The sequence below is a fragment of the Anneissia japonica genome, unplaced genomic scaffold, assembly GCF_011630105.1.
Source record: "Anneissia japonica isolate Jap-2015-1 unplaced genomic scaffold, ASM1163010v1 scaffold281_len866295_cov195, whole genome shotgun sequence".
Lineage (NCBI taxonomy): Eukaryota > Metazoa > Echinodermata > Crinoidea > Comatulida > Comatulidae > Anneissia > Anneissia japonica.
Window position 1 is genome coordinate 658375 of NW_022728190.1, and position 12909 is coordinate 671283.

Sequence of the window (12909 nt, forward strand, 5' to 3'; positions counted from 1 at the left end):
CAATATTATTTACGAACCCAGTTAAACTTATTTACTAGCCTATTTCAACGTGCTAATTATTACATTTAGGCGACGCTTGTTGTAGACTGGCATAGTGTTTTCGGAAATAAATACCATTTTATACACATGCGCAGATCGATTCGCCAGCAGCGAGTCATCGCCAGCAGCACCAGCGAGTCGCCAGCAGAGAGATGTCACTGCAGCAAAACACAATTGTACACGGCACCAACGCTGTTCTAATATAGACAATGGGTTGTGCTCATATTATTTGTTATATTTTTATTAGTCATTATTTTCACTTGACTCGCATAAATAATTTTGTTCGAAGAACATTAATATGCAGTTGTACTTCGCAGCACTTCACTTGCAATTTCTAGTATTATGTCATTTTTTTGACCTTATGGGTTATCAATGGTTTCATACGTTTTAATGTTATTTCTTTTTGTAACTTTATCTGCATTGTTATTCTGTATAATCGTGGAAACTGAATGAAATTAAAAATCAAGTCCATCACTGTTCTCCATTTGTTTCAACTATAGAGCCAAAATGCAAATCTGGAACCTCTCAAAATCTATAGATTTTAAAGACTGATTGGGAGGCTGGGAGGTCCTCAGGATATCAATGGGGTACTCTTAATAACATTGAGAGAGAGTTGTTCAAACAAGCAGTACAGTACTTGTACTGTTTTTAACTAGATATAGGATGTTGATTGTATCCCAGGGTGTGCATCAAGTCTTTATTATTAATAAACTGTATGCCTCCATGGCAATAAATAGACACACATAGAGTGGGTTTGTTTGTGTTACCATGGTGCTTGCTACTGTTCTAAATTGAAGATGATTACTCATCCATCAGCATTGGTTTTATTATAAATAAACTTCTGATATCCTAATGTCAGGGTTGTGTATATAAAAGTTTCCAGGGATACTAGCTCATGAATGAAACTATTTGTTTTGAAGTTTAGCATTATTCGGTTGAGTGACCAATATGACAACAAAAGGAAACTATTGATTGCAAATTGACCGTAGGACCTAGAATGTAATGACATCATTTAGATATGTTATTATGAGATTTCATTTTCCCAATATTCACAGTCAAGAAGCATAGACTATTCAACCTTTCCAATTATGGTATCATGATCAGAGGAGTTTTAATATTCTATAGGGCACTACAGGTTAAGAGGTTATCTTTTCAATTCAATATACTGTACAACAGGGTTGGGTAAAAAATTGGTCAGAGGGACAAAGTGAATTTTTGATTTATCACCAAGGGCCTCACCCAAACTCTGATGTTTCCAGTGAGCTTCCAAAAATCTCCAAGCACTTTTACATCACTTTCTTCTCAGTTTTAATGTTACTTTTTACATATGATTGGTATCAGGCCTTAAAAAACAATGTGTTTTCTAGAGAGTTTTGATTGGCGAGCCGCAAACGTAAGGTTTTTAATTCATTGTCGCGGGCCGCAAAAAAAAAATCGCTGGCGGGCTGCATGCCCGTCAGCAAAGAAAAAAAAATGGAAATATACCTGTAGGATAGGAATCAATGCTATATTATTATATAATGCTTTGACCTACTATACTGCAAGCCATCAAAAGTTATTGCTAATCATCACACTTAATTTTATTAAATAATTTAATCCCTGGAATCCCCAAAGACAATGTCCTTGGCAAGGGTCAGCTTAGATTTTTATTCTAAAATTCAAGTGTGAGATTTCCCTGGGCCCATCCTGAGCTGTGACTTTAAGTTAATTGATAGACTCTAGTGATGACGTTAAATGTAAAGGTTAAAACAATTTGTTGGGTACGATAAAAAAAAATAATAATTTTGTACAGTATCATTATATTGATGTATTAATTCTGAAGATTAGGAATTATTAATTATGAAATATAAAATGGTAATTGACTATTTTGATAACTGTAATTAGGGTTGTAGCTGTAGAAAACTAAAAGAGTGGGTGATAGACATTTTAAGGGTGGTGTCGGTGATAACATTGGTAAACTCAGCCTTAATAATAAGAGTGGATTTCAAGGATGGAAAAGTGGATTAAAACTTGGGTGGGTAGAGGGCCATAAAATTAGCTTTAGACTGAGTGAAAAAACTTCAAGGCTCGGTTGCCTCGCCCATCATAACTACATCCCTTGTAATGCAACCTAGTAAATTGGCCCCAGTAATGGTGCAAGAATAGATGAATGTGTGCCGAGCTGCCATAGACACGAATGAAGTACCGGTAATACAGTTCTTTCTCTCGTTAAAGGCTACTCCAATTGAAGACCACCCTTCTATGGAAATAAATGAATGTCTATCTTTTATTTAATAATATTACTATTTTATAAATTAAAGACCAACTGCTAAATACCATGAAAATCCCTGTCCGAAGGTGGTCTTTAATTGGAGGGAGACATGTACCACATTCTATCCAGGATTATTTGTTTAAATCCTACCTACCTAAAACAAACTAGTATTATATAGTATAGTATGTCATTAATTTCTTTAAATTTGGTAGTGGGCCCTGTAGGTTTTACTTATAATTTAAGTTTTAACGGTTTCTTTATTATATAATTTGGTTCTGAAAACAAAATAAAAACCTAAAATACTGTGTTATGAATGAAATAACAAAAAACTTATGTACATAGTATGTGACCTTGTACAGTAAGTAATCTTTGTACTTAACTAAATAAAATTGTCCTTGCCCACTCCATATTTCTATGCCCACTCACTCAAATTCATTACAGTAAATCAGAGCTGTCATAATTTTGAAAAAGTCTTATTATTTACTACAGATGCACAAAAATTCATATTGGTCAAAACATGGCTTTCTTAAATATTATTAGAAAGTACTCCGTTTAGTCATACATTGGCTCTATTCTACTGAAAAAGAAATTTAAACTTAAGTATATTTTACTGGCTACTCTTGAATAGTGTATAGCATTTTATAACATTATTTATAATTATTAAACTGTAGGCCTACAATGGATGCATTCAGATGTGGGAGTGCCTTATCCAATCACCTGTTAGCAGTTACAGTAATTATCCACATCATGTGTGTTAAAGGCACAATAAAAACATTTTTGTCCTAGCTGTACAATAAACATAAGTATTACGAAGGTAACCAAACCGATTTTCAAAATGTGTTTTCCATCTTGTCCATGTGATGAGAGGAAAACAGTGCATTGGATTGTTGTTCTTGGTACCACCATGGCAGTGATAATGACCGTCAGATGATACTAATTTTAATTGATTAATTAAATTTAATACAACAAACAATGCAACAACTGTTTGGACCTTTCCAGGTTATCAATCAAACTTAACTGACTGACCAGGAATATGCACATTTGTCCTACAAACACACAATGTATTCTACTAATATTATACTCTCAATTTGACTTGAATAATATACAACTTACTGAATGGCATCTCAGCATCTGCTTTCCTTCCTTTATGCTTGAATAATAATAATAATAATAATAATAATAATAATAATAATAATAATAATAATAATAATAATAATATAACTTTATTTTTAAACGGAAAAACTTGAATCACAAAAATTGTGTTTTTCACAAGGCCATTTTGACTACAGCAGTAACTGTACTTATACAAATTTATATAAAAAATACAAAAATAAAGTAATTAATGACTTACTGTAAGTAACTTACCACATGTTAAGAAAAGATATACTGTACAAAAGTTAATAAAAATGAAATTAAAGTACACAAAATTACATTACACTAATCAAAATCTAAAAATTGGTTTCATTTTAACAACAGAAAAATACAAAACATTAAAACTACTCTTAATAATGAAAAAGTTGCATATAAATTTTGATTTCAAAACACTAAAATACTAAAAATATGAAAGAAAAGCTGCTAGTTATTATTCAATATTTATTCTTTTTAGTTTTTTCAAGGTTGTTTTTAATCTTTTAAATATATTTATGTTAGAATGTTAGAGGCAGTTATTGTATCCAGTCCGGTGCTTTATATACCATTCTGAGAGGTATAAAAGGTATCTGACTACTGTAAGAATGAATATTTATTAAATACAAATTCCCTTTGAGTATAGATCTACAATATAAAGCAGCATTAACTATGTTGCCCTTCTTAGATATATTCTCTTTTTCAAAGAGAGGATTTAAATGTATTGCTTTTCTTAATAATTAAATTTCTCAATTAAACACATTAGATACCGCCAGCAGCATACAATAGGTTTTTTAAACTAATTTTGATTGATCACTGAGAGGAATATCAGTATTATTTATAGCCAAAGCAATACAAAATTATATTAGTTCATTAATTATTTCCGTGACATAATGTTTGCTGCAGTGTGCATAATGTCATTGATCAGCTTAGCGCAAACCAATTGTACAATAGCATTAAAGGGGAGTTTTAACAATTTCTTTTTCTCTAGAATATACTTTTTTTGCTGCGAAGCAGTGCGAAGCAGCCAATTCATATTCTTGACAGCAATTTGATCTCTGAAAGGTCATTGTTTGTCAAAAAACCAAGGGCCTTAAAGAGGACTGAAAAGCGGAGTTTCCTTCTTTTGTTCTGCCGGGTAAAATTAATTACTTTACGCGACGTTTGTAGACTAACCAACATGTACTCTTTGGCAGTCAACTCGCCCCTAGAAAACCCGCCCTTGGAAACTTGCCCCATAAAAAAATGTACACTTCCTAGACCATGCTCTCTTCAAAATAATCTAATATAGACAATGGGTCGTGTCTCATATTATTTGTTATATTTTTATTATTCATTATTTTCACTTGACTCGCATAAATAATTTTGTTTGAAGAACATTTATATGCAGTTGTACTTCACAGCACTTCACTTGCAATTTCTAGTTTTAGGCAATATTTTTGTTTTGAGCTTTATTTATACCAACTCCCTAATTATATACAGTACTACTGTACTGTAGTAACAAAAATAGGGATTAAAATGGACCAAAATTGACAAAAGGTTTTCTCGCCAGCCCTTACTACTAACTAGTGTTTTGCCCACCCCACTGGTTTCCATCAGACCCCTGTCAAATAGCCTAGACCCCACCCCCTAGTTGGCCAAATCCTGCTGCTGCCACTTGGCATCCTACAGTATTACTGCACTGTGAAAGACTGGCAGTCATGGAAGAATAATTTAGTGTCTGTAATCAAAGAGTACAAACAGAACAAGAGAGCCAACTACGCTCATTTAGAGCGTAAAAAAATGATACGGCATACGCAGCTTGTGTAGGACACCCGCTGCCGTTTGTACAGATATGCTTTTTATTACCCAGTACCGCACTGCGCACGATAGTATGACAATAAAGAAAACTAAAGAAATCTACCATCCTCTACAAAAGTATTGTATCATGTGGAAAACAAGTAAACAAGCAAACCGTGCAAGGTGCAGTGGTGGGTAATAAAGAGCAAACAAACGGCAGCGGACGTCCTCCACTAGGGGAGTGACGTATTACAAATGGGAGTACGGCTCTCCTGTATACTCTTTGCTTTAATAAATTCCTAATTGTAATATGAAATATGATTGAACCAAATAATAAAGAACATGAACAATTTTGTAGGGTATTTAGCATAGACTCATACGGTACCAATGGCTCCACGCTGACCTAATTAGCACTACACTGCACACCTAATCTCCAATGCATTCAAATACCATTATCTAGGCTACACATTGTTGTTGCAAGTTATCAGTGATGATTCACAACTTCCTCCCCAGGGAAACATCATCCCATTATATCTGTATTGTTAGACAAAATGGCAGTACATGGACCGATAAAAAAAATGAGTAAAATGGTTATTGCAAATTTTTAACATACGTTATGTTGTACATTTTCGTATCTAAAAATGTGTTATTTCACTAATTATTATATTACCACCTTCCTGGCCTTGACCATAAAAGTAACAGGATGGAAGTTGTATAACTTTTTAATTTGCTTTGCTATAGTCCAAAAAATAAAGCCTTATTTTGGAATAAAGTTAAAGAGGATGAATCTCTAGCCTTGGAAATTTCAATGTGTTCTCCATTTTTTTCTAATAAGCTCTAATATCTAGAGCTGCAATGGGAGGAAAAATCAAATTCACAAAGTACCTCTGTAGAAAGGTTCTCTTTACAGGGTATGCGAAGGGGAAAGCTGGATTTTTAAGGAGGGATATTTATTAAACGATGGTTTTAAAGAAAGATATCAAAAGGAAAAGGGATCTAGTGTAGACTTGCCACAAGTCTCTAATTATAGGTTTTCCTAGTATTAGCTAATTTTGGAGAGCGCCACCAACGACGGTATATATCGAGAAACTTTATCCAAGAAAAAGTATACTATGAAACGCCAAGCAAATAGGTAATATGGAATGCCATTGGTGCCAAAATCGATTTAAAAACAAAGATTAGGGACTGGAGCCCAGTCTAGGATCTAGTGGTACAGTAGATGCAAGACTACATGCATGTTTAAAGGAGGGACACTACAGTATATTGACCATGATAAAAATCATAAAAAAGTACTGTACATGTGTACCCAGCTACATTGTAAGTAAAATGTAAATCCCCTCGGTGTGCCTACATAGGGGCTGGAGTGTGAATGTGCTACTCCCCTCAGGATGGGACGCTAGTCCATCACACATTACAGATCACACCCAGCAAATTTTGCTGGTACCCATTGAAAGAGCCGGGTAGACTGATGAACCAGTAGATAAGGTTTGGTTGGGGAGTGATCTATATAATTATTATATATTTTTAAGTACAGAGATCTACAGTAGCAATTTGTTCACAATTAAATATTGATAACACTAGCTTCTAATTGATTATTTTTTATCTGCTCGGTCAAAACATTGGAGCACTTTTAATAAGCAAGCCAACCCACTTCCGATATATTTTAACCCGAATGATAAATAAGAATGTACTGTATGTTCAGGTACTCTATGTTTACTTGAACTTGAGACTCAACTTCAAGTTTGTATACATTTACATCACTTCTGTGATTTAGCCAATGGCAATGACCCAAACTTTGGATTATAGTGTCATATCTTCACAGCTAAAGTAAGTATACAGTAGCATCGATCAGAATTCAACAACACTAGTAGCAATACTAGTGTATTATTTGGATAATTATTACTAATTTACAGTACCATATATTTATTTAAATAAACACCCCGGGGTGTCTATTGTTGAGAAGAGTTTTTGTGGGGCATTTATTTGAGGGAGGCGTTTAATTCTTTTGGTGTAAAATGGATACGTATTTACAAATAAATGGCCCTTAATTCCATTGTAAATGTGGAACTACAACACGTAATTGTTTACAGTCATTTGGGGGGGGGAACGACGTTTATTTGAGTAAAAAATAAATGCAACGGGGCATTTATTCGAGGGCGGCATTTACTGTATTTCAAATGAGGCTCTATAGGGGGCTTTAATTTGAAGCGGGGCGTACATGATGATAAGTAATTAATTTTTGTTAAAACTTACCTCGGTTAATGTTGACATATCTCTTCTATTTCTACCCTGTAGGCGATATGGCTGAACGATTTCATAATTATTAATTCTTGATAATTGTTCTTGTTGATTTATACTATAATTTTCTGTAATAAAAATTAATGGAATAATAATTTCTGCTTAACTGAACACATTAGTTCCCCCACCCGTCCAGTGCACCCACCCGTCCAGTGCACCCACCCTACCAACTCCCCCTTTTAATTTTAAGTCTCCTCTAGATAGATGCAGCACTTTCCTTTAGATTGGATTTATTTGGTGTGGGCCGGCCTAACCTAGCCTCCTATAAGTATTAGTCTTAAAATTAATTACAGTAACTTCTAAGTAACAACTGGAAGAAGGCAGCAATTTATATTAAATAGGGCCTTGCTAGGTCCTAAATTTCAAATAGCGCCTAGGTCCTAGCCTAGATCAAAATAAATAGCAGCAAGCAGTCCAGTACTATACTATAGAATACACAAATAGTACATAGGGCAAATAGAAAAATTTATTAGATTTATCAATCCCCCCCACGTCAAAAATTCGGGAAATATTTTTTTTGCCGCATCAATTATTTCAACAGCATAAAATAACAATTCAATTTTGTGACTTCAAATACATTTTCTTTAAAAAACTATAAAATTAAACCAGTTTTTATACAATATTTACTATAGGCCGGGGTACAGGCCAAATATAAACAGTCCCTCCCTCATCAAAAAAACAAAAGTGAAATAATTTATTGTACCAATTAAAAAAAAAAAAAAAACCCTCCCTCATCAATTTAAAAAAAAAAAAAACCCCTCCCTCATCAATTTAAAAAAAAAAAGAGTGACATTAAATCTAATAATAATTTTTTCTATGTGCCCTTAATAAATTTTAAGCACATGATAGAAGACCCCCCAAAAAATAAAATAGAGCGAGCTTGTCCTGTTTGTCCTACAGTGACATGGACCAGGAATACAGACTTTTTTTTCCCTAATATTTTGTATTTCTAGGCCGTGTGACCCGTGCGGTCCAACCCAGCCCCAGCACAGCTGGTGGTCGTGGTATTATGTTGCTTATAATAAGACGGAGCATAGGCCCTATGATAGGGCTAGCCTAGAAAAGAGGGTGGGCCTTTTAAAGTGTAATGCCTTCTCTATCTTCTCCTACAAATTAACTGTCACTCACCTGTAAATCTGGCATTAGTTATTGATTTTAATATTCCTAGATCCAATAGTAGTAACGATATAAAATACGATAATAAATACATTTTGAAAGCAAAAGGGCAGACCCCTCTCCAGTAATGCGTTGTCGCGATGTAAACTTTTACTCGAATAAATCAACACTGTAAATATCGTCATATACAGTGTATGAAGCGCCGATTGTGCTAGGTGGAAGTGACGGTAATGTTTTTATTTAGTGGATGGGCGGAGTTTGTTAATTGAATTGCTAATATGAATACACCCTCACTTTCTGTGGATCACGTAAATTATATGATGGAGGGTGACTTACAGGCGTCACGAGTTTCAAAAAAACCGATTCAAAATATGTTTTTAAGTAAAGCGTTGGACCTGAAGTCCGTCGTCCATTTACCATTGATTTTTGTGTATTCTGGTGCGCGTTTATCTGATCGTAAGGTCTCCTAACACTTTGGGCGATCTTTATAACCATATACCTGTTCCTTGTATTTTTAGTACAATATGTATTTATTATTGTACTTGATACTTTAAAATGAGATATTCAGTGTTCAAAATTTGGCATTCTTTCTCTCTTTGTATATTGTTTGGAAAAAAGGTGGAATTACTATTTTTAATTAGGCTTATTACTACTATACTGTGTACTAATAATTATGCAATGCTACCAAACGGTAAAAGATCAACTTAAGCTCGCGTTTTGTTCATTAAATGCCTTGTTCTTTTCGTCATATTAATATTATTACTGTAAGCATTATTATTATTATTATTATTATTATTATTATTATTATTATTATTATTATTATTATTATTATTATTATTAACTTATTTTTTAAGAAGAAGATGAAAAAGCACGTCAAAATATTTGAATAAAGGTAAGTGTTTTCCCCACGAAAGATAAAAAAAATATTTTTGAATGTAGCTTTTTAGCAACTGGAACCAAATTTTATGTATCTGTTATACATTGTAACAATAAAGCCGGGTATTTATCTTGTATTAGTTCATTTGTGGTACCAGCAATAATTTTTAGGGGGCAATTGTTGAAAACGGAAAAGTTATACTTTTTACTTCTATTGAAATACCGCAATGATCTAACACACACTTAATATACCTATAGATTCACATAAGCTAATCAACTTTCAGTGGGGTGGATCGGATAAATAACTTCTAAGTGATTTACAGAAATTCATTGTAGACTATTATTTTAACGTCTGGTAATTGGAGAGAAAATTCTTTTCGTTTTAATTTTATTTGAAAAACTTATTAAAATATAAACAAAGCAACCCAGTTTTCTGTTTCATATATTTGGGGATCTAACAATCAATAGAGGGCGTTTGTAAAAAGGGTGTTGTGACATGACAACAAGATACAAATCGATCGTAAAGTGCTGAAAATTATTTTCTTGTTCATCAGATTTATCTCTTAATACAAAAGTTTAACTTATTACCACGCTTTCATATATTGTACTAACGCCAGGCCAGTGCCGTTGGCTTGTTTTTTAGGCCTCGTGGCCTGGTGGTACTGGTATTGCTCTAGCTAGGCCTATACTATACAATGTCCTTTTCGCCTGCGCGCGCCCAGCCAGGACAACGCGGTTTAAGTTGCCTAAGCTAATATGACAAACCTAGGCTAGGCCTATGATAAGCCTCGAAATGTTAAGACTAATACTGAATTAAAATAGCATTGTATTATTTATAATCAGTTGTTCATTGTTTCGCTGTAATAATATTCACTGTTGCAATACTAGGCTTTTTGACTTCTAAATTCTTTATTTTCAATGATGTTTTTTCAGGGTGGTGAAATCCTCTAGTCTTATCGATAGAGAACCTTATTTGGAGTTGGACCATGGCATCGGAAATTAAAAATGTCATCCATGAAGTTCTCCCAAAGCAGGGAATGCTGCACCAGGAAGACATACCCACTACTGTTCTATGCAAACCAAAGCTATTGCCACTTAAATCTGTCACATTAGAAAAGCTGGAACAAATGCAGAAAGATGCCCAAGAAAAAATGAAGCAACAGGAAACGGAGGAACAGGAGGCAGCAATGAGAGAGAACCATGAATTACCTGAGTTTTAGATTACATTTTAATATAAAGAAGACTATGTATGAAAGAGAGAATGTGTACTTCAGATCACTCTTTTAACAATGCTGTTTTTAGGCATAAGACAATATACCTTGGCCTTTTAAAGATAAGAACCCAGGACCATTTGTATTGGAAGTCATGCAGCCTAACCACCGAGTTACAACTTCACTCATAGCACTGAGTCTGCCTTCTCAGCAAACAACATTATAAACCTTTGTGAAAATTATGGTTACTGTAGGTTATATGCAGACATTGCAACTATCCCGATTCAATTGTGAATGTCCTGAATTTTTAAATAAGATCCCCATAATGCCAGAAACAACTAATTTTAGTTGCTTTTGGAGCATTCTGTTTTGATTTTTCTTTGTGTGCCCGCAATGACATCGGCACACAAAGGCTTTCCATGTGGTACTGACACCAAGCGGTGGGGGAGGGGGGTTTGGGTCCAGTGGCATTTGGTTTGGAAATGGGGGAAAGGGTTGGGAAGACTTCTCTTGGTTTGATTTTATATACAGTGGGGTTCTTGTGGCACTGAATTGGGCAGTACACAGGAATTTGGACATCTTACAATCCGCACGTTTTTTTACATGTCATTTTGCGGGACCTTAGCAACAATATCCAAGAGGCGACGCTTACCGGAAAGGTCCATTTCCTGCTCTGTTCCGAAGGGTGCCCTGCAATCTTGAACTTGTAAATTAAGTGGGATTAACAATATTATTTATGTAGAATCACTATTATCATGGTAATGTAGCAACCTTTTGTATACAGTTAAACTTGCTTAAGTAGACTTTGACTATAAAAGTTCATCTTATTTTACATGACAAATTGTTGTGTTTTCCATTAATTAATGATCTGCAAGTAAAACTGTATCCAAGTTGAACAATTTTTCAATGCCATTTTAGATTCGGCTTCATGGGCAGCGCCAGGAATTCTCCGACAAGGGTCCACACCTAGCCCCACCTCCCCATCGGGGAAGCCTAGCCCCCCTCCCCACTTCGTCGGGGAAGAAATTAAATTTGTTAGTTAACTTTTTTATTAAACAATAATAAAATGTTAATTATGGGATTCTTTATGCTGTTAGAGGTACCAGGTAGGAGAAGAGCTGGTGCCACCACTACAACCCATACGATTGCAATGGTATACAATACCTCGCACATACGGTAGCATAAAATTTGACAGCTCAGTAAGGCATGCTTAAATTGTACTTTCAGCACTCGAGATTTGATTTTCCCCCTGGATCCCTGCTAGAACCGTCCCTGTTCGACTTAGGCAAGTTCAACTGTAACAAACTCATTTTACTGTTTGTATTATCCTAATTTATCATTGGTATGCTCTGTTAATAGTGTGTTATATCTCTAGTTCTATAATTATGTATTGTGTACAAGAATAATAAAAAAATACTGCAATACATTATTATCCTTATAATTTAATCTGTTGTCTGCTTTGTTCACCCAATGTTGTTTGTAGACCTCATGATTTTTTCTATTCCATTGTTTTTTGCCAATGTAGTTTCAATCTGTTTGCTTTCCAATAAAATTCATAAACTGGCTAAATAAATTATAATGAAAATACTGAAAAGAAGAGTATTGTAGACTGTTTATAGTGTCACTATATTTTTAATTAACTCATTATGCAGTACAGCATATATTCAATAAATCTTTTTCAATTTATATAACTGTTAACATAAAATTTATATTTTCATAGTAGTAACTGTAGTTTTAAAGTCCTTTGTAGACTTACTGTTTAATTTTTAATAGTACAGTATTATATTCTATTATGTATTTTCAAAATTGAATCAAATAAGGAGGAACAGTATTTCATGAGTCCCATTATCGCGAGAAATAACCGTATTAAACCTTGGCAATTAACATGCAGCAGCTTAGCTCAGTTGGTCAAACCTGTGGTAACCACTGTGTGTGCGCTGAACCTGGGAGATCCTTTGGCCCAGCTGATATCCAGGGCCTTCTTTAAAAATGACAACAAAAATACACCTGTACTTAATCTACAGTATCAATAAAATATAATGAGGCCTACTATAATAATCTACTACTAAATTAATCCAATGGCATTCTAAATTTAATCTATAAATCATTTGGCTTATGCATAGAGGCATATCTCTAATGTTTAGTTTTGGCTTTCTTGTTCACGCTGTTCATTCATTCACACTGCCATTTACCTAGCCCTATCTCATCTATTTA

General features: G+C 34.2%; 1 protein-coding gene across 7 annotated transcripts in view; it reads right to left on the reverse strand.

The window, feature by feature from the left end:
* LOC117113987 (disintegrin and metalloproteinase domain-containing protein 12-like) overlaps positions 1-8799 on the reverse strand; it is a 60031-nt gene extending 51232 nt beyond the window's left edge. For all 7 annotated transcript variants that reach the window (XM_033257486.1, XM_033257487.1, XM_033257490.1 and 4 more), the window contains exons 1-2: positions 8621-8799; positions 7448-7560 (exon numbers count right to left, since the gene is read on the reverse strand). In XM_033257486.1, the coding sequence (XP_033113377.1) occupies positions 7448-7560; positions 8621-8702 (195 nt within the window). In that variant the 5' untranslated portion in view covers positions 8703-8799. The remainder of the gene's footprint in view (positions 1-7447; positions 7561-8620) is intronic.
* Between the last annotated feature and the right edge of the window lie 4110 nt (positions 8800-12909).